The 22,791-nt window shown below is 36.3% G+C and overlaps 1 protein-coding gene across 2 annotated transcripts in view; it reads right to left on the reverse strand.

Annotated features, from left to right (window-relative positions):
- Window positions 1–22,791, reverse strand: part of SCAMP1 (secretory carrier membrane protein 1) — a 136,020-nt gene that overhangs the window by 88,410 nt on the left and 24,819 nt on the right. The window contains exon 2 of one of the 2 annotated variants that reach the window (XM_079143588.1): window positions 19,599–19,676. The exons of the other annotated variant lie outside the window; for it this stretch is intronic. Coding sequence (XP_078999714.1) covers window positions 19,599–19,676 — 78 coding nt within the window. The remainder of the gene's footprint in view (window positions 1–19,598; window positions 19,677–22,791) is intronic. 2 annotated transcript variants of the gene reach the window in all.

The following is a 22,791-nucleotide window of genomic DNA, read 5'->3' on the forward strand; positions in this document are numbered from 1 at the left end:
AAAGCAAATAAAAAGTTGTTTTACATTACATGCCATCAGAAAAATACAAATTAAAACAGTACCATTCCACTATATACATTTTAGAATGGCCAAAATCCAAAACAATGACATCACTAAATGTTGGCGAGAATGTGGAGCAAAAGGAACTCTCATTCATTTCTGACTGAAATGGAAAATGACACCCACTTTGGAAGATACTTTGGCAGATTCTTACAAAACTAAATAAAAGCGACATCAGCAAGATGGCCAACTAGAAGCTCCTTGGGAAGAAGAAAAGCAATAAATAAACAACTACACTTCAACCACAATAATTAAAGGAGAGAACTGAAGAATAGCAAAGAAGTAGCAGAAGTGCTGTAGAGTACAGAAACTCAAAATGACCACAAAGAGAAGGGAAGAAAACACCTGTTTCCACTCTCCATTAACTCCATCAGGATCAACATGAGAGTATGATGGACTTCTTCCTGTGAGGAAAAGGCAAGAGGACTCCATCAGCCCAATCACCACTGTAGACTCACACAGTCTCTTACTATTGGAGATTCCTGCAGTCCTCAGGTTTTTAACCCAGTTGAGGGTTCTCCCTGGAGTCCACAGGCTGACCTACTCTCACAAAAGAGGCTAACACTATTCCCACCACTCCAGTACTCACTCCATGGCCCATGCTGCTATTGCTCTGCATCATCTCGGAAACAGAGCCACTGCTAGAGTACATCTCACTTCAGGGGTGAGCAGCCATTGCAACTATCCATTCATGAGGCTCAGCTGCCACAGGTGCCACCCCAGTGCAGGACTGCTATTACAATCTACCTCTTAAGGCCAAGGTACTACACAGACACTCCGTTTCTCTCATCAAAGTCATTGGTGCAACTACTTTTACAGCTGAGCTGAAGTGGTGCCTTGTCCCCACAACCAAGGTTATGCCTTGCACACTGGAGTACTTGTATCTCTACTGACATGGTGTCCCATCCACAGGAATCCAGAGGCTCTGCCAATTGTTACAGCTGCAATGACGGGGTCAAAAAGACATAGTACCTTGCATCCAAGGAAATCAGAGCCTTGGTTAGGCTATGCCATGCTGCCCACTAGGCCAATCATATCAATCTATCTACCTAGAATTGAACTAGCCCTCCAAAGTCGAAACTGCTGAGGCACTCCAGCTTTACAAGCCTGGAATAATCACCGTTGCTCCCTGTACTCCAATGTCCAAGCCACAGCAACATCTTGCATTCTGGGTCCCTGCTGCTGCTAAACCTAGCCTCACAAGCCTGAGTTACTGTCCAACCATGGTGAGCCATGTCCTACCACCCCAGGGCCCAGAATCACCATGTGTGGCACCTTATCCCCTGGATCCCAAGTTGGCACTGTGACCTATTAGATCTAGGTCCCGAATTGCAACTCTGCCCTGTTTCCCAAGGCCTGAGAGTCTAGAGCACCTCTTCTTCCCCAGATCCATGGCAGTGCTATGCCCTGCCCCTCATAGGTCAGAATCATAGCTATATCCTAGACCCTGGTCCAAGTTGCTGGAATAGCCTCAGAGCAACTGATTCTGACTTAGTGGAAGAACTGCTCTACTTTTGCCTTGGAGAATGAACCCATATCTCAAGTCACCAGTGCTACAACACTTTTTCAAGACTCTGAGGTCAGAAACCCAACTCCACATCTGCTCTAAGGACCTTTGCTCTGGATCCCAGTGCCTCTGTTGCTGCCTATGAACCATGTCAGACCCAACACCAAGAGACAGTCCCTCAACTAAAAGTTCCACCATGTAGCCACCATCACTGCCACAAACTTCTGGAGCAAAGACCACTAAGTAACCCATGGTAATTATTCACACTGATCACAACTGAAGAAACTGCATACAGGCTACACTACTGCTCCTACATGGAACCAGAGCCACTGCATTCTGACCAGCCAGCACTCTCAGGCCCCATATGCAGGTGAAAATCTTCCCCTACAAAAGCAACTCTGTATAGTCTGGAAGAGATGGCTGCCCCACCAATGCACAGATATCAATGCAGGAAGACAAGAAACATGAACAAGAAATGAAACATGACATTACCAAAGGAACACAAGAATTCTTCAATAATTGACCCCAAAGAAACAGAAATGGATGAACTGCATGAAAAGCAATTCAAAATGATGAGATTAAGGAAAATCAACCAGAAACAAAAGAATATGGAAAGACTATTCAACAAAATCAGAAAAACAATTCAGGATCTCAATGAGAAATTCAACAAAGCTAGCTATCATAATAAACAAAACTTTTAGAGCTAAAGAATCCTATGAAATAAAAAATAAATTGAAAGCTTTACTAACAGTAGATCAAGCAGAAGAATTGACAAATTTGAAGAAAGGTCTTTTTGAAATGATGCAGAGGGAAAAAAGAATCAAGAAGAGTAAAGATAGCCTATAGGAAATAGGTATCATGATTACACAAATTTTCACATTCTAGGATCTCCTTGAAGGTAAAGTGTTTAAAAAATTACTTAATAAAATACTTGCTGAAAAGTTCCCAAGTTTTGGGAAAATTATGGACATCAGATCCATGAAGCTCAAATATGCCTAAATAGATCTAACTTAAAGATGTCCTCTTTAAGGCACATTGTAATCAAACTGCCTAAAGTCAAAGACAAAGAGTGAATTTAAAAAGCAACAAGAGAAAAGCATCAAGTTACATACAGGAAAATGAATGTTAGAGTATCAGCAGATTTCTTCTTGCAGGCCAAGAGAAAATAGGATGATACATTTCAAGAGCTAAAAGAAAGAAATGCTAGCCAAAAATATCCAGCAAAGCTGTCCTTCTGAAATGAAGAAGAAATAAAGTCTTTCACAAACATAAGCTGAGGGAGTTTATTACCACCACACCTGCCTAGGAAATGTTTAAGGGACTTCTTTAAATGAAAGGGCAATAATTACTATAATGAACATATAAGAAAGTATAAAACTCTGGTAGTGATAAAGACACAATCAAATTCACAATACTTCAAAATTGTGATGGTAATCTGTAAATCATATGTATCTCTAGAATGAAGGTTAAAACTCAAAATGGTCAAATATGATTAAAGTTACAATAAGGTAAAGAGTATACAACATAAAAATGCAAATTGTGACATCAAAAACATTAATTGTGAAAGGGAAAGGTAAACATCTAGAGTTTTTGTATGCCATCAGTTTAAAATGATAGATAAGACATTTTTATGCAAGTCTCACAGTAACCACCAAACAAAAAATTATAGCAGACATTTAAACAGTAAAGAAAAATGAATCAAAGCTTAGCACTGTAAAAAAATTGAAAACAAAAATACAGACAGGAGAGGAAAAAAGGAACAAAGCTACAAAACAACCAGAAAGCAAACAACAAAATGATAATAGCAAGTCCCTACCTATCAATAATAACCTTCGGTGTAAATGGATTACATTCTCCAGTCAAGAGACATACAGTGGCTAAACAGATCTTAAAAAAAAAAAAAAAAAAAAAGATGTCTATAAGAAACTCACTTATCCCATTAAGTTCCAAGTTTTCAATTCTGCAAATCTTTAAATGAAATTGACACAGGTGCATTAATATATGTTGGACATCATCATAATCTAGAGATTATGCATATAACTATATTAATATGTAAATTTTAATGTACATTAAAATTAAAACTATATTAATTTTAATTATATCATTTACCATAATTATATTCTTATTATTATACAGTTATATATTATATAATTATATTATATACTACATTTCCACATCTGAGACAATGGGACAAAATGGGTTAAGCTTTAAGGACCACAGGCTGAAAGTGAAAGAAATGGATAAGACATTCCATGCAAATGATAACCATGCAAGGACAACCAAAAGAACAAGAGTGACTGTACTTACACCTGATAAAACAGACTTCAACTAAAAAACTGTCAGAGACAAAGAAGGTGTTAAGGTTTGGATATGAGATGTCCCTCAAAAGCTCCTGTTAATGCAGGGAAATTCAGAGGTAAATGATTAGATTATGAAAGTCATAACCTGAGTCCTTCCTAGTTTGGCCTGACTGGATGGTAACTGTAGGCAGGTGGGGCATGGCTAGAAGAGGTGGGTCACTGGGGATATTCCCTGGAAGGGTATATATTCCCTGTGGCCCCCTCCTCCCTTCCTCCCTATTTCCTGACCCCACCATGAGCTGAGCAGTTTTCCTCCACTGGGCTTTTAACCCATGATGTGCTGCCTCACCTTGGACCCAGAGCAAGGGAGTCAGTTGATCATCTATGGACTGAGTCCTCTGAAATTAGGGGGCCCAAATGAACTCTTCCTCCTCTAAGTTGTTATTCTAAGCTTTTTGGTCACAGTGATGCAAAAGCTAACTAAAATAGGAGGTCGGGCATGATGGGGCATGCCTGTAATCCCAGTTACTAGGGAGAGTAAGGCAGGAGGATTGCAAGTTCAAGACTAGACTGGGCAACTGAGTGAAACCCTGTCTCAAAATAAAATATAAAAGAGGCCGGGGTGTAACTCAGTGCTTTCCTATCATGTGCAAGGCCCTGGGTTCAATCTCTAGCCCTACCCCTGCCCACACACACATATAGAAAAGAGACAAATAAGGCTACTATTTAATGATAAGGAGATTGATTCATCAAAAAAAAAAAATAACTATTGTAAATATGTACACAACCAATATAGGAGCACCTAAACATACAAACCAAATACAAATGAACATGAAGGGAGATACAGGTAGGGAGACAGGTGTGGTGGTACATGCCTGTGGCCCCTTCTACTTGGGAGGCTGAGGTGGGAGAATTGGAAGTTTAAGACCAGCCTGAGCAATTTAGTGAGATCCTGTCTTAAAATAATTTTTTAAAAAGGACTGAGGGGGATATAGCTCAGTAGAGTGCTTGCCTTGCATGCACAAGGTCCTGGGTTCAATCCCCAGCACCTTCAAAAAAAAAAAAAAACAACAACAACAACAACAACAAAAAAGGGTTGAGGATGTAGTTCAGTGGTAGAGCACCACTGAGTTCAATCCCCAGTACCACAAGAGAGAGAGAGAGAGACAGAGAGACAGACACAGGGACTTTGATACCTCACTTAAAACAATAGATAGACCAGACAGAAAATTAATGAGGAAAACTGAACTTGAATTGTACACTTGATCAAATATACCTAACAGAAATAAATAGAACTTTCCATCCAATAGCAATAGGATACATTTTTTTTCCAGTGCCCTTAGAACTTTTTCCAGGACAAACCATATGTTAAATCGTAAGTCTTAAAAATTTTTTAAAAACTGCAATCATATCTAACATCATGTGAGAACACAATGTTATGAAACTGGAAATCAAGTTTCCAAGATTAAGTAGGAATCTAGGAAAATTCACAAATGTGGAAATACAACATTTTTCTGAACAACCATGGTTCAAGAAGAAATCAAAAAGGAGATTTAACAATATCTTGAGAAAAATGATAATAGAGATACAACACACCAAAGACCATGAATGTACCAAAAACAATTTTAAGAGGGAAGTTTATAGAAATAAATGCCTACACAAAGAAAGAAGGAATATCCCAAATATACAGTTTAATCTGAAAGAGCAAAAAAGGACCAAAGTAAGCCCACAATTAGCAAAAGGAAATAAAAATCAAAATGTAACTAAGACAAATACAAAATATAAATATCACATAAATAATCAAACTAAGAAAATCATCAACCTAGGGAAAGGAGAGATACTGAAGTAATTAAAATAAAAAATGAAAGCAAATAAATGATCACAAATGCCTCAAAAATAAAAAAGGATCATAAGAACTGTAAAGAACAATAATATTACAACAAACTTGGAGGAAATGGGTAAATTCCTAGAAAAATATGACCTACAAAGATTGAGTCAGTCTACATCATATACGACCAGAGAAATGAAAAGTTGTACTCCATTTGTGTACAATGAATCACAATGCATTCTGCTGTCATGTGTAACTAAACAGAACAAATAATAAAAATGTGCATATAAGTTCAAAGAAAGCACTAAAAGCAATAATAAATAAATAAAGGGTTTAAATGCACACCATCATGACATAGTGCTGTGGTCATCCTGCTTGTAGAGGATCCTAACCTGCTCTCTTAGCCACTTGTCCATTGCTTTGGTGAACACCTGATAACTCTTAAAACAACCCTATGAGATAAGTTACTTCTATCATCCTTACTTTAGAGCTGAGGCACAGAAGTGTTAAGTAATTTGCCCAAGGGCCCACAACCAGTAAGGACAGTTTTACCAGTTAGAGAACGAGTATATATCCCTTGATGTTTTTGGAGAGTTGCCATAACAAAGAAAGAGAAAATATCTTTTCTGCCCACAGCTTCCTTCTCATGATTTGTGTTCATGTTTGGTAGGTTATTCAGGATCTCAAACCAAATCCCAATCTCAAAAATGCTGCTATTGGTTAGGGACAGACTCTGGAGTGATCAGCTGGGAGCAGATCTTAATTTTGAGTAATCATATTGGGAATTAAAAAGTCTCATCAAAATAGTGCACTTCCTGTTTGAGGTCCATCTTTCTGGTTGTTCAATCCCTGTTTTCACAACTAATACAGAAAAATAAACTACAGAAAATACACACTTCCCCCTTTATCTGAAACTTAAAGATTTTATTCACACAGTGGTTAAGAAAACCCTTCTCAAATCCCAAAGATGAAGGATTCAGTATTAGCCCAGAAAATTCTTTGATTACCAAGTGATGGTAGGTGTAAATTTTTAGTGATGACTAGGTTACCTCTGTGCCCTTGTTGGAATTTCAAAATAAACAAAAGCTGTATTTTAGTTTCTGATTGGAAGGAAAAAATAAGATAGAGTTAAGAAGAAACAGAAAACCTGAATGGAACAATAATAAGGAGACTGAAGAAATAATCAAAACCTCCCAATAAAAAGAAGTCCAGAACCAAATGGCTTCAGAGTTGAATTCTACCAAACATTCAGAGAAGTTGTACCAATATATCTTAAACTCTTCCAAAAAAAAAAAAAGGATGAGATGGAATAATTTAAAAAACATTTTATGAGACTAACATCACTTTGAAACCTAAGACAAAGACATCACAAAAAAAACAAAACTACAGGGCAATGTCTGTGATTAAAACTGATGCAAAAATCCTCAGTAAAATACTAGCAAATTGAATTCAACAACCCATATAAAATGATTACACAACATGAACAAGTGGAATTTATCTTAGTCCACAAGACTGATTTTATATTCACAAAACAATATGATACATCATATTTAACAAAATAAATGATGAAAACCACATGACCATCTCAATATAGAAAAAACATTTGACAAAGCCTAATACATTTTCTTGGCAAGAACTCTCAATGGCTCAGGTACAGAAGGGAAATTCCTCATTATTATTAAGGACACAGCTGATATTATAATCAATGGGGGGAAACTTAAAGTTTTTCCATTAAAATCCAGTACAAGACAAGGATGTTCACGCTTGCCACTTCTATTTAATACACTACTTCAAATACTGTCAAGAGCGATAAGATAAGAAAAATAAATAAAAGACATCCAAATCATAAATGAAGAAATAAAATTATCTCTATTTGCAGATAATACCCTACACATAAAAATGGCTCCAAAGAATCCATAAAATTCCTACTAGAATTAATAAATGAATGCAGTAAAGTCACAGCACATAATATCAACATACTAAGTCAGTTTCATTTTTACACACAAGCAACCTAACTAAAAACTAAATCAAGAAAACAGTTTCATGTATGATAACATCAAAAAATAAAATACCTAGGAATAAATTTAATCAAAGGATAAAAGATCTGTACTATAGTTTGAATTTTCAGTGTTCCCCAAAGGGGCATTTATTTAAGGAATGTTCCTCAGGGAGGGTACTATTGGGAAGTAGTGAAACCTTCAAGATGTGAGGTTTAGTAGGAAGTCTTTAGTTATCAGGTGTGTGTTCTTGAAGGAGTTTATGGAACCCTAGTTTCTTTCCCCTCTTCCCCAACCCCTGCCTTCCAGTCACAAAGTGAGTAGTTTTGCTCTACCACCAGCTCCCAACAAATGTCTTCGCCACAGGCCCAAAGCAATAAAACCAACCAATCATGAACTGGAACCCTCCAAACTGTGAGCCAAAATAAACCTTGTCTCTGTATAAGTTGATTATCTCAGGTATTAGTTATATAGTGAAGAAAAGCTAATATATAATCTCTACACTGAAAATTATAAAACATTGATAAAAGAAATTGAAGACAACACAAATAAATTGGAAGATATCCCATATTCATGGATGAGAATAATTAATATTGTTAAAATGTCCGTACTCCCCAAAGTATATACAGGTTCAATGCAATCCCTACAAATCCTAATGATATTCTCCCCAGAAATAAAAAAAAAATCCTAAAATTCACATGAAATTATGAGAATCCCCCAAATAGTCAAAACAATTATGAGAAAGAAAAAGTCAGAGGCATCGCACTTCCTGACTTAAAATTATATTACAAGGCTATAGTAATCAAAACAGAAAGTACTAGTATAAAAACAGACTCTCAGACCATTGGAACAGAACAGACAGCAAAAGTTAAGAAATAAACCCAAATACATACGGTCAACTGATTTTTGATGAGTGCCATCAAGAAGACAATAGGGAAAAGAGAGTCTCTTCAATAAATGGTGCTGGGAAAACTGATTTCCACGTGCCAAGAGAATGAAATTAGATTCTGATCATACACCATATACAAAACTCAACTCAAAATGGACAAAACACTTAATATAAGAACAGAAACTATAAAACACCTAAAAGATAACACAATGGAAAGCTCCTAGATGTTGGCCTTGATGATGATATTTTTGTATATCACATCAAAAGCTCAGGCCACAAAAGCAAAACAACAACAACAACAAAAAGTATATCAAACTGAAAATCTTCTGTACAACAAAGGAAACAATCAATAAAATGGAACAGCAGCCTACACACTGGGGAAAAATATTTTCAAATCACCTACCTGATAAGAGGTAAATTTACAATTTAGAAGAAGACATACAAACTCAGTGGAAAAATGAATAATGCAATTTAAAGTAGCAAAAAGACCTGAATAAACCTTCTTCAAAGATGACAAAAAATAACCAATTGTATTGGAAAGGATATTCAACATCATTCATCATAAGGCAAATGAAATAAACCACTCTAAAAATACCCCTTGACACTTTTAGAATGGCTATTATCAAACAGTCAGACAATAATAAATGTAACAAGCATAGTTTGGGTGGAGTGTTAAGAATCATCTCTTATTGAAATATCTATCAGGAGAAAGAACTGGGAAACATGCAAGTAAACTCCTTAGAAGAGGTTGGCAGCCACAGTGAGAAGAAAAAGATTTTTAGGGAAGAAGAGAGATAATGGGCTGGAAAAGAAAATGAGGTTCAGAAAAAGCTTTGTTACAAAGTCATAGTAATAAAAACAATATAGTACTGGCACAGACATACAGATCAATGGAACAGAATTGAGAGTCCAGAAATAAATGCTTACATTTATGGTCAATTGACTTTCAACAAGACTGTCAAGAAAATTCAATAGAGAAGAATAATCTTTTCAACAGAATGGTTTTGGAACAAATGGATATTCACATAAAAATGATTTAAGTTGGACATCTACCCCATCATACAAACCATACATATACAAAATTTAACTGAAAATGAATCATAGGCTAAATCTAAGCACTAAATTATATAACTCTTCAAAGAAAACATAGGAGTAAGTAAATTTTCATGACCTTGGGATTGGCAATATTTTCTTAGGTATGATACCAAAAAATACAAGCACCTAGTGGGTTAGAAATATAACTCAGGGGTAGAACACTAGCCCAGTACATGTGAAGCACTGGATGTGATTCCCAGGCACGTTCGCGCGCGCACGCGCGTGCACACACACACATACCTACAAGTGCCTAAAAAAACAAACAGTTGAACATCAAAATTTAAAAATTTGATGCCTCAAAGAAAACTGTCTAGAAAAGGGGGGGAAACTTCTAACAGAATGGAAGAAAATATTGAAAATTCCACATTTGATAAGAGACTGTGCCCAGAATATATGACAAAATTCAACACTAAAGACAATTCAACCAATTTAAAATGGAAAATGATCTGAATAATGTTTTTCCAAAGAATACACACAAATGGTCAATAAGCAAGTGAAAAAAAAAGGTTCATTATCATTTAGCCATCAGGGAAATATAAATCAAAAGCCCAAGGAAATACCATCTACTAGGATGTCATAATCAAAGTCAGGCAGTAACAAGTATTGGCAAGTATTCGAAATAATTAGAGTCCTCAGAATGCTTTGATGGGGATATAAAATGGGGCAGCTACTTTGGAAGACAATTTGGCAGCTTTTTAAAAATTTGAAATAGAGTTACCATATGACCCGGCAAATCTACTCCCAGGTAAACATACCCCAGAAAGTGAAAACATAGATCCACGCAAAAACTAGTACACAAAAGTTCTTAGCCGCCAAAACAAAGAAACAACAGAAATCCCTATCAACTGATGAATGGGTAAATAAATGAAATATAAAAAGAACAAAAAAAGGCCAAGAAAGGTGGCACGCATCTATAATCCCAGTGCCTTGGGAGGCTAAGGCAGAAGGATTGCAAGTTCAAGGCAGCCTCAGCAATTTAGTAAGGGTTCTAAAACAACTTCGTAAGACCCTGTCTCAAAATGAAAAATAAAAGGGCTGGGATGCTGCTCAGTGATAAAGCACACCTGGGTTCAATCACCAGTACAAAAAAAAAAAAAAAAAAGGAACCAAAAGAAATGAAGTACAGACACATGCCACAATATCATTGAGTCCTAAAAACATCATGCTAATTGAAAGACACTAGTCACAAAAGGTTACATATTATGTGATTCCAATTATATGAAATGTCCAGAATAAGCAAATCTGTGGGGACAGGAAATAAATGAATAATTACCTGGGACTGCAGAGGAAGGGTAATATGCAGTTTCCTTTAGGATGGAGGGACAAAAATATCGTATAAATAAAATGTGATGATGGCTGCACAGTCCTAGGACTATACTAAAAACTTGCACTGTACACTTTAAATGAGTATACGATATATTAATTATATTTCAATCATGCCACTAAAACAATTTGTGATTTTTTTTTCAACAATGAAGAACAGTAACATGTTTTATGGTGATATAAGGATATAACTGAAAGTGAAAAACCCAATGATGTAGAATAGAGACAATTTAGCAAAGTTCTTGAGACAAGAGTGAACAGGATCGAATGCAAAGAAGCAGATAGTCATCTATACATAAGGGACAGCCTAGGGGTACAAATGCCAGTAGGCAGGTGGATACAGTTGGGGGAGGTCTGCAGGTATTCTCTACTGATTGTTTATTCTCAGTGAAATAGGAACCAAAGTAATCAATGGGCAGGGAGGATAGGGGAAGAGCTTTTGAAAATAAGAAGAGAGGAAGAGAAGGGTGAACAATTAAATGGACGAGGATATTCAATATAATTCAGAGTTGGCTGGTCATGAACTGAAAGTGAGACCATTCAGCAGGTTGTGTGTGTGCCCCCAGCCATAGTTAGCCGTCAGAGCCAGAGCAGGGTGTGGACAGAGTAGTGTTTAACAAGCGCTTGGGTTTCACTGAAGGGATTATGGCAAAGCAAGGGGGAAGGGGCAACAGCAGGAGAGCAGAAGATACATGCAAGGCAGTGACTATAATGAAGAAATGTGGAATTTAAGCCAAGAGGACAGAACAAGAGATGGATAAAGAGCAGTGACCAAACGGTAGGATCAACCCCCCCAGAAGTGTTGGAGAACTTGAAAGGTATGTTAAAATTGAGAAACAAGAGGAAGGGCTATGAAGGAAGTAGGCCATGGTCATACATGCATGAAATGGAGATTATGGGGGAGGAATGAGCCATTTGGGACAACGGGGAAAGCAAAAATCAACAAGAGGTCAAGGAATGAGACGCAGGATGTTGGAAAGATCATCACCAAGAACTCAAAATAGGAACAAGGTTAGGAAGAATCATGGTGAACCCAGAGCTACAATTTTAAAATAAATAAACTAAAAACAGAAACAAGGGCTAGTAAATACGGGGATTAACAGATGACAGCCACAATGAGAGATATAATACAAGATTCAAATATTGGGATTTTTTTTTTTTTACACGGGAAGGAGTAATGTCTGAAAACAGAATGAGAAACAAAAAGGATATCTGCCCCGCTTTTGTGCCTGGCGGTCTGAGACCTGTGAGAGAAAAAGCAGCTACTTTTTGAGAAGGTTTCAGACGCTATGCTCTGAAAAGTCTGTGACACCCCAAGATTCATATATTAAATCCTAATCCTCAATACAATAATTTTCAGAAATGAGACTTTCAGAAGGTGATCAGGTCACAAGGGGAAAGCTCACACGAATAGGATTAGTGGCCTATAAAAGAGTCCCAAGGGATCCTGTTTATCTCTTCTACTCAATGAGAACTTAGTAAGAAAGAGCCATGTATGAACCCAGAAATGGGTCCTCACCACATATCATATCTGCCAGCACTTTGATCTTAAGATTTCCCAGCCTCTAGAACTGTAAACAATAAACTTCTGTTATTTGTAAATTTGGCAATATAAGTTACTTTGTTATAGCAGCCCAAATGACTAAGACACAGTACCTTCACAGAAGGACCAGTTAGTTTCCACAAAACAAAAGACAAAACACTCAAGAGTATAAGGACATAGAGGATTTGAAAATTTTTGGAAAATTTTGGAAAAATTTGAGAATTAAGGAAAAATAAAAGGGAACAGGATATGATATATATATATATATATATATATATATATATATAACACGCTAAGGATTAAAAATCAGGAGATGATGGGGCTGGGGTTGTAGTTCAGTGGTAGAGCTCTTGTCTAGCACATGTGAGGCATTGGGTTAGATCATCAATACCACATATAAATAAATAAAATAAAGGTATGTCCATTCACGAGTAAAAATTTTTTTAAAAAAATTAAATCAAGAGATGAAAAGTACTTGGCTGTCTGAGGTTCTTATTGAGATTAACATAATAAGATAAATCCTAATAAATTTAGGACAGATGAATGTTGAATGTAGAGAAGAGTAGGTTTCACTTCACCCTTTTAAATGGGGGTGAAAAGATACAGAGAAACAGTTCTAATGTGGCACTTATTCTCAGTGTGGTGTAAGACCCTATAATAAACCCTAATGTTTCTCTCCTCTTGGTGTTCACATCTTTGTAATAATACCCTTCCTGTGGGTGCATTAACCAACAGAACATGGTAAAAGTGATGGAATTCACTCCCATGGTTTGATGATATATGACTCCATCTTGGCAGACTAGAGCAAGAGACTCTGAAGGCTTGACAAAATGAGAGGTCATGTTTACAGACAACTGTGCTTGACAAGAAACTCTGCCGCCTCTAGGAACTGCCCCAGGAACCTATGATCTGAGGGTAGCCTCCAACTGGTGTCATCAAAGAGCTGGGCTCTCAGTCACACAACCACAAGGATATAGATTCTGCCATTAACCTGAATGAACTTGGAAGCAGATCCCACCCCAGTGAGATCTCCAGATGAGAATGCATCAGGGATGACACCTTGATCATAGTCTTTTGAGACCCTAAGTAAAGGACCTAGTTATGTTGTGCCCGGATCCCTGACCCATATAAACTGAATTAACTTGTGTTCTTTTAAGCTATTAACTTTGCGGTGACTTGTTATACAACAATAGGAAATGAATACATCCAGTATGCAGTGTTCATTGAACCCACTGAAGGGGGTGAGGACAGCCTGAGGAAACTAGCATTAGGATCACACAGTGTTTCTGGACTCCATTCACTGACCAATAGAAGGCCTAGTGGGGGAGGGGAGGGGAATCCTCAAGAAGGCTGTGGACTTCTAAGTAGATGGTTTTGGCTACAGCAAATGGCACATTAGAGGATAAGACTAAAAAGATAGTCTGGAGGGAGTAAACTGGGACCCTCCCTTCAATTCGTCTACAAGCCTAAAACCATTCTAAAAGGTTGCCAGGCATAGTGGCGCATGCCTGTAATTCCAGGGGCTCACACCTGTGATCCCAGTGGTTCAGGAGGCTGAGGCAGGAGGATCACGAGCTCAAAGTCAGCCTCAGCAAAAGCTTGGTGCTAAGCAACTCAATGAGACCCTGACTCTAAATAAAATACAAAATAGGCTGGGGATGTGGCTCAGTGGTTGAGTGCCCCTGAGTTCAATCCCCGGTTCCCCCTCAAAAAAAAATCTGTAGAAAAATTAAAAGACAGTTTGAGGTCAAACTCTGCATGGTCCCACACACTAAAATACTAAGTAGGCAACACACAGTCATTTCTAAGGCAGGTTAATGACCTATTTTGACCTCTGCTTTAAAAAAAACAATTCTAGTCATTCAACAAAAAAAAAAGGGGGGGGGAGGTGTTGTGAAAGAAGATAGAGACTGGACATAGTTAACTAGAAAGGCCATTGTATTGTTTCACATGAGTGCCTGAATTAGGACAGTTTGGGAGAAATGAAAACAACAGACAGGTAATATCTCTTGGAGGTGTAAGTGACAGGATGTGGCAACTGATTAGATATAGGAAAAGGGCTATTTGAGCCAAAGAGGATTCAGGTATTTGCAGTCAATGACACTAGGAGAATAGAAGGCAACAATATCATTAAATGAAGACTGGAAAGAAAGATTGGTTCCAGAAGGGACAGGTAATGTGACCTCCAAGAATAATGAAATAGTGAGTAGCAGAGAGGAAAGGAAATGCACAGCAAGAGAAAATAGAAACAGGTATTAAAGTGTAGAGCATGCTTCTGCAGTATTAAAAATAGGTAAGCTACCATTCAATTATATAGTCAATCACTAGAGCTAAATGCTTTATCCTCCATTTTCAAAAAAGACTGATATGAGAGATTGTTTAACTCAATATTTTACTCTCTGCCTCCATTGTAACACATGGAAAAAAATTCTAACGAAATTAGATGGTTTGCCTGAAGTTACCAATTCATTAGTGGTACAGTCTAGGTTAAAATTCTGGTGTTCTAATGCTCAATCTATTTAATGTCCATAGGCTGTTCTCTCTTACATAATCTGATTTTAATGTCAGAGGTGACTACCTGGTCAGGTCAGAGGTGACTACCTGGACATATCCCTTCATACTATCAGTACTGAGAATTTTCTTCTGTGGTTCTTTCTGCTAGAAGGTTCAGATCTTGCAGCTATGTGAGAGAAATCATACCTGGCAGCAACTAGCAGAACAGAAAGGGAACCAGGCATACCATTTCTAAACAGTGGAAGCCTGACAGTAAACCAGGGCCAAGAAATGTCTCTAAGGATTTTTTTTTTAATTATTACTATTATTATTGGTTCTGAGGATTAAACCCAAAGAGTTTTTGTTTTGTTTTGTTTTGTTTTGTTTTACCACTGAGCTACATCCCCAGCCCTTTTAACTTTTAGATTTTTAAGACAGGGTCTCCCTAAGTTGCTGAGGCCTCCCTGAATTGCTGAAGACTGCCTCAAATTTGTGATTCTCCTGCCTCAGCCTCCCAAGCCACCAGAATTACAGGCATGCACCACCATGTCCAGCCCTAAGGTTTTATATCAACAGTGCTGCACTTGCCCCACATATAGGTGTCCTTATTCCTATCCTTCAATACTCACCAGAAGAAATCCCATCAAAAGCCATGAATGCCATTAACAGTGGCTGAAACTTGTGAGGATCAAGCTGCAATAGGTATTTAAACTAAGGCTGGGGATGTAGTTTAGTGGTAGAGCACTTTCATGTGCAAGGCCCTGGGTTTCGATCCCCAGTACCACAAAGCAAACAAATAATCTAAATAAACAGGAAAATGGTTCCCAGAAATATACATCAATTCTCAAGGAGATAATTCCTCTGGTAATTGATGCATTCAATTTTAGAGGGTAGACCCGGGAAACTACTCACCACATACAACATAATCTCAGTAGGGAAATGTATTTTAAATTCAAACGAAAGAATTATTTCATAACTTGAGACTCCTCCGCATTTATATAGCACATCTTGACTCAGACTAGCCTTATTTCAAGTGCTCAAAAGTGTTCCATGACACTGCCAACAGGCTGACTTCGCCTATATTCTAAGGTGTCCTATGACAACTCCTTTCTCTGAAATTATAATATAGAGTGAATTAATATGTAAATCATAAAATTACTCAAATTCTTTATTCTATAGTCTTCCTTAAATACCTTAAAGTTTTCTTTCAAACAGAAAATTAACTATAAAAGGCAATCTAATTTTTTAATTAATTAATTTTTAATTGATGAGTAGAAAGTATATATTTGTGGTTGTATACTGTACATTTTGATACATGTGTAACTTTCCTTAAATTTTTAAATTTTTTAAATTAGTTATACATGACAGTAGTATGCACTTTGATACATCATATGTAATGGAGTATAATTTCTAATATTCCTGGCTATACATGATGTAGAATCCCACTGGTTGAATAGTTATATACATACATAGGGTAATAATATCCAATTCATTCTACTATTCTTCCCCTCCCCATACCCCTGTTTTTTTAAAAAAAGAAAACAAGAACAGGTGAGGAACTTTCTCCTCTTAGCCAGATTATACCCTCAGACATTCTGCTAGAGGATCTTCCCTATTGACTTCAAGTAACTAACCACATTCTTATGCAAAAAATTTTCACTAACATCTTTCTAAAACAAATATGAATATCACCAACCAACTAAAACAGTATTTGGACTGAGGTCTAACATATCACTTAAATCATTATTCATGTTCCATCTGTTTCAGAGAATAGGTACAGCCACAAAAGTGGACTAATTTCTGAAATCACATTATTCAGGAAACAAAGGAATGTCTAAATTGTTTATTATTTCAACTGTATCTTTCGTAAGTAAAAAGTGGAATGGAAAATGCACCAAATTCTTCCATAACAATAATTTTCCTGATCCTGAGATAGTACCACTGCTCATCACACCCAAGAGAAGTGTTTCATTATAAGCTGACTTCTCATTATTGCCCATCTCCCTACTCAAGACTATCCTCTTTCAGAAAACCTTTCTGTGAATGCAGACGTAGCATTTAGAACCATGATTTACATTCTTGTATCTTCTTTGTGTCTATATGTAATTTTTAAAATGCCATTTAGATGAGAAATTTTTATCTTCTACTACTTAGGCATCTTTTGCTAAATATAGCACTAGCAAAATGCAAAAGGCAAAAGCTTTACAGAAAACAAAGATAAGTTAATAACTCAGTTCTGCCATTTACTAACTAGATATCTTGTGTCTCAGATTCTTTAAAAATAAAAATTTAAAATGCCCATTTTGAATGTTGTGACATCTCAATTCAGTATATAGGTAAAGTACATGGCATAAAGACAACTTGATAAAAAATACTACTACTATTGATAAGAATCATCTAAAGCTACTATATAAAAAATTAAACTTATTTCTTGCTATAAAAGTCTTTCAAACAAGTATATAAAAATCTCTTTTCATTTTTTATCAGCAAACTTTAAAAACAGTCTTGTTTTCAACTCTACTCCCCAGAAACCATATCAGAAGAACTTCGGGTAGTAGAATACAAGATGCTAGCTCTTCTTTCTCTCCCTTTCAGCAATTTACTGACAAATTATAATTCCATACATCCATAGCACTAATTTACTATAAGGTTTATCATATCGACCCATAATTTTAATGTCAAAACTAGTTTAAGTACTGGGCATTTCACATGGTTCAACCTGTAACCTCCATGATCAGTGAGCATTCAGTGATCCCAGCCTGGGACACCATTGCTTCTGGGACACAGAAGCAAGGACTGCCAAACAAGGGCTTTGAAATAAAGTGAAATTTAAAAGTTCATGTTAACGCTTTTACTTTTAGGCTCCCCATCCAAAACACTTCTGACAGCCAAGTGTGTGGGACTTCTCACACACACACACACACACCAATTCTTCAGCACTTTGGTCACCAACCAAGTGTCCCACAATTCAGTTCAAATATGACACTATCAGGACTTGCACAGATCCCCCTAGTTAAGGGCTTAGTACAAGGCAGTCCTCCCTTCAGACCAAGCATAAGCTTCAGGTTGCCACCTGTATTTCACACCAACTGGGTAAGTTAAGGGTTTCCATGACCCCATCCTCAAGTTTGATCTGCTTTTAGAACTCACAGAACTCAGGAAAACAATTTACTTACCACCACCAGTTTGTTATAAAAGATACATTCAGAATCAGACAAATGGAAGAGCTGAAAAGGCAAAGTATAGAGGGGAAGGAGGCCCAGAGTTTCCGAGTCCTTTCCTGCCCTACCACCCTCCATTGATGTTTTCATTACATAGGCATGATTGACTAAGTCATTGTCCACTAGAGATTAACTCAATCTCCAGTCTCTCCCCTCTCCTTCTTTAAAAGGCAGGCTTAAAGTTCAAAACCTCTAGTCATGCTTGGAATTTCTGGAAACCAGCACCCATCCAGAAGCTATCTAGGGGCCCAAACCTCCAGTCGTCTCATTAGCATATCAAAAACACTTATCACTCTGGAGGTTACAAGACTTTTTGGAAACGTATGCCAGGAACTAGGGACAAAGATAAAATATTTATGTCTTACTCTCACCATTTTGCATAAATCTCCTCTTTACACTAAAGAGTTAATACAATGCATCTTGAAGAAATTTCTAAGCAAAAAATCTATATAATCTTTTGGAATTATTTGTTAGACTATGAAAAACATTTACAGGAAGAGGTGATCATCACCTAAGGATCATCATATTGACATGTAACTCTAAGCATACAAGTGAAGAAATTCAACACCTTTCAGAGGATGACTAGCATTTCAAAAGCCAACAACAGTTGAAACTAGGGACCGCTGAGAGTGATGTCTAAGATAAAGACACAAAAATAGAAGACAAAATTATTTGCCAGAGAAATTTTGAAAAGAATTCTCAATATCATCTACCTCAATAGTTCTCAAATCTGGTTCACGATAAAACCATAAATACAGCATAAAAAAATATGCTCCAACTCTAAGAGCTTAAGACCCTAACAGGTAATCTAAGAATGCTCTTTATGATTTTTTTCATAACCCAACATCTTACAAATCAAGACTATTTTGTGGGGAAGAATATGCTTTCCTAGACCAAGTAAAGTTCCAGAAGTTCTGGTCTACCACAGTCAGAAGGCTCATATTCTTCAGAATACCCTAACTCAAATGATAATCATACAAACATTGTATATAGTTACATAAATAATTTCCATTATAACAAAGTATCACTCCACATTACCATGAAGAAAATGTATATATGAAGAAACACTTTCTTACCTCCCTGTATGTCAAGTACTATAGAGAGTAATTCACTAGGACCAATATGGAAATTTTCAATTTTCAATTAATTGACAGTCCTACTTGTTTAAAAAAATATATATCCTGACTTGCTAAATTCTAAATGAAAAATCCTGACTTGCTAAATTCTAAATAAAATATTAACTTATTTTACATGTTTTACCAACTAACTAAAAAATAAAACCTAATTCCTACTTAATTTTCATTTAAACATTTAAAAATAGTCCAATTAAGAATAATCTTACTGTTCTAGAATCCGAGAATGGATTATATTCGTCAAGTCCGGGTGGAACATTTCTTGTCACCTGTGTAACTGATGGATCCTAGAATAAAATTTGAAGGAGAAAAAAAATTACTTATCCTTCAAGCTATAATTATATAATTTTTACATTTACATAACATTTGCTTTATCTGTACTTTTGATCACTCAACAAAGTGGAAAATAAAGATTATCAGATGCACCCAGTCCCATTTCAACAAAGTTGAAATTTAAATCCACAGATTTCACACCCTCAAAGAAAAACAAACAAAAACTGGGTTAGATGCAAATCAGCTGCTAGTTATTCTATAAAGATTGAAAGTAGACCGCCTCCTAATAGCTGTGGGGAGCTGACTGCACAAGAACATCTGAACAAATTTTGAGTAAAACCACCACTATTTTTTGGTTTTGAGTAAAAACACCACAAAGAGTTCATGCTCTCCATTTTTATAACATCTTCCTTCAGTTATCCCATCTGCAGATTTCAGTACCATATTACAAATCAACATCATATACAGTCAACATCTAGAGCATTCAAGATTAAGTACTTCTTGTTATTCTAAGCCAATATCTCTACTTGACTGTAGTTTATTTTTCCATATGATCCTAGATGGTCTCCTAGGTATATTACCACACTATACCAGCTTTCAAATCTTTTTACATTGGGCTTTCATAAAAATAGCTAATCACAAAATCCTAGACACGTATTTTATCTCTTTTGATTATGAATATGAAAAATATAATAAACATCAACAAAATCAACTACATAATTCATGAGAAAAGCATTTTACAAACTGTGATACTTGCCTTCCTGTCTCTAGTCTCAAACTGTAGCATGTATAAAGATCAAAGAAAATGCAGACTACTGCCTCCCACCCAAGTTTCTGATTCAGTAGGTCTAGGGTAGGGCCTGAATATCTGTACTTCTGACAAGTTCCTAGGTGACACTCTTCCTGCTAATCTGGAAACAACTACTCTCTACCAATACTGTACTTTTTCCAACTCATTTTCTTCAACACAATCTTCAAAGTTACCTTTGAGAAATGTAAAGCTAGCCATTGCCAACCTTTCACCTACGAACCACCCACCACCCAACATCCACCCACTAATCATCTGCCATTAGCCTGCAGATTGCCTGCAGACTGCCAGCAGATTGCCTGCTACCCACTGTTGCCTGGAAGTTCACTGTCACAGTACCCACAGGTGAGGTACTAGAAGCCTCAGAGACAGGGTAGAATCTGTACTGCCTCAGCTCTATACCACTAGATGAGAAGACACACAAACAACACAAAAAAACAAGGGAACAAAGTGCCTCAAACAAACCAAGATGTTCCAACAAAAGAATCTATAGACAACACAGTAGAAGAAATATCAGAGAAGGAGTTTAGAAAATACATAGTTAGATTGATCTTCAAAATAAAGGATGGTATTGGAGAGAAAATACAGTAAATGAAAGGTCACTTCAATAAAGAGGCAAAGATTATAAAAAAGAACAAAGCAGAAATCCTTAAAATGAAGGAAACAATAAACCAAATTAAAAATTCAATTGAAAGTATCACCACACACTATAACACTTGGAAGACAGAACCTTAGACAAATAAGACAAAATATGTACTCTTGAAAATAAAGTTGACCACACACAGAAGATGGTAAGAAACCATGAACAGAACCTCCAAGAATTATGGGATAACATAAAAAGACCAAATTTAAGATTTATTGGAACAGACGTTTTCAATGACATAATATCAGAAAACTTTCCAAATCTAAAGAATGAGATAGATCAACTACGAGAGGCTTATAGGACTCCAAATGTACAAAATTACAGCAGACCCACACCAAGGCACATTATAATGAGAATGACTAACATACAGAATAAAGATAGAATTTTTAAAGGTTGTGAGAGAAAAAAACAAATTACATATGGAAGGAAACCAATTTGGATCTCAGCTGATTTCTCAACCAAGATCCTCAATGCCAGGAGGTCCTGAAATAATATTTATCAAGCTCTGAAAGAAAATGGATGTCATCCAAGAACTTTATACCCAGCAAAATTAAGTTTCAGATTTAAGATGAAATAAATAAAAGTTAAAAGAATTCACAACTAGAAAGCCTGTACTACAGAACATTCTCAGCAAAATATTCCATGAGGAGGAAATAAAAAAAAAAAAAAAAAAATGAAAACCAGTAAAGGGAGGAATTACACTAAAGGAAATTTCAATCAAAAGAGAAACTATGTCAAGTTAAAAACCAAAAGTAAACTAAAATGATGGGGAATATAAATCATATCTCAATAATAACCCTGAATGTTGATGGCTAAAACTCATCAATCAAAGGACATAAACTGGCAAACTGGCAGATCAGATTTTTTAAAAAGACTCAACAATATGCTGTCTTCAAGAGACTCACCTCCTAGGAAAAGACATCCACAGACTGAAGGTGAAAGGTTGGGGGAAAACATATCACTCACATGGACTATGTAAACAAGCAGGGGTTTCCATCCTCATATCAGACAAAGTGGACGTCAAACAAAAATTAGTCAGAAGGGATAAAGAAGGACATTTCATACTGCTTAAGGAAATCACACAACAAGACATAACAATCGTAAATATATATATACCCCAAACCATGAAGCATCTACATAAATCAAACAAAACCTTCTCAATTTCAAGAATCAACTATACCACAATACAATAATACTGGGTGATTTTAACACACCTCTTTCACCACTGGATAGATATTTTAAACAAAAACTAAACAAAAAACTACAGAATTAAATAACATAATGATTTAGACTTAATGGACATATATAGAGTATTTCGTCCATCATTGAGTGAATACTCTTTCTTCTTAGCAGCACATGGATCTTTCTCTAAAATAGACCTTATATTATGCCACAAAGTAACTCCCAGCAAATAAAAAAAAAAAAATATATATATATATATATATGAATACTACCCTGCATTCTATCAGAATATAATGAAATGAAACTAGAAATCAAAGATAAAATAAAAAGTAGAAGCTACTCTAACACCTGGAGACTAAATAGAATGCTGTTGAATGATGAATGGATATAAGAAGAAATCAAGGAGGAAATAAAAAAATACTTAGAGGTAAAAGACAACACTGATACAACATATCAAAAATCTCTGGGATGCTATGAAGGCAGGACTAAGAGGAAA

The sequence above is a fragment of the Sciurus vulgaris genome, assembly GCF_902686455.1.
Source record: "Sciurus vulgaris genome assembly, chromosome: 6".
NCBI lineage: Eukaryota > Metazoa > Chordata > Mammalia > Rodentia > Sciuridae > Sciurus > Sciurus vulgaris.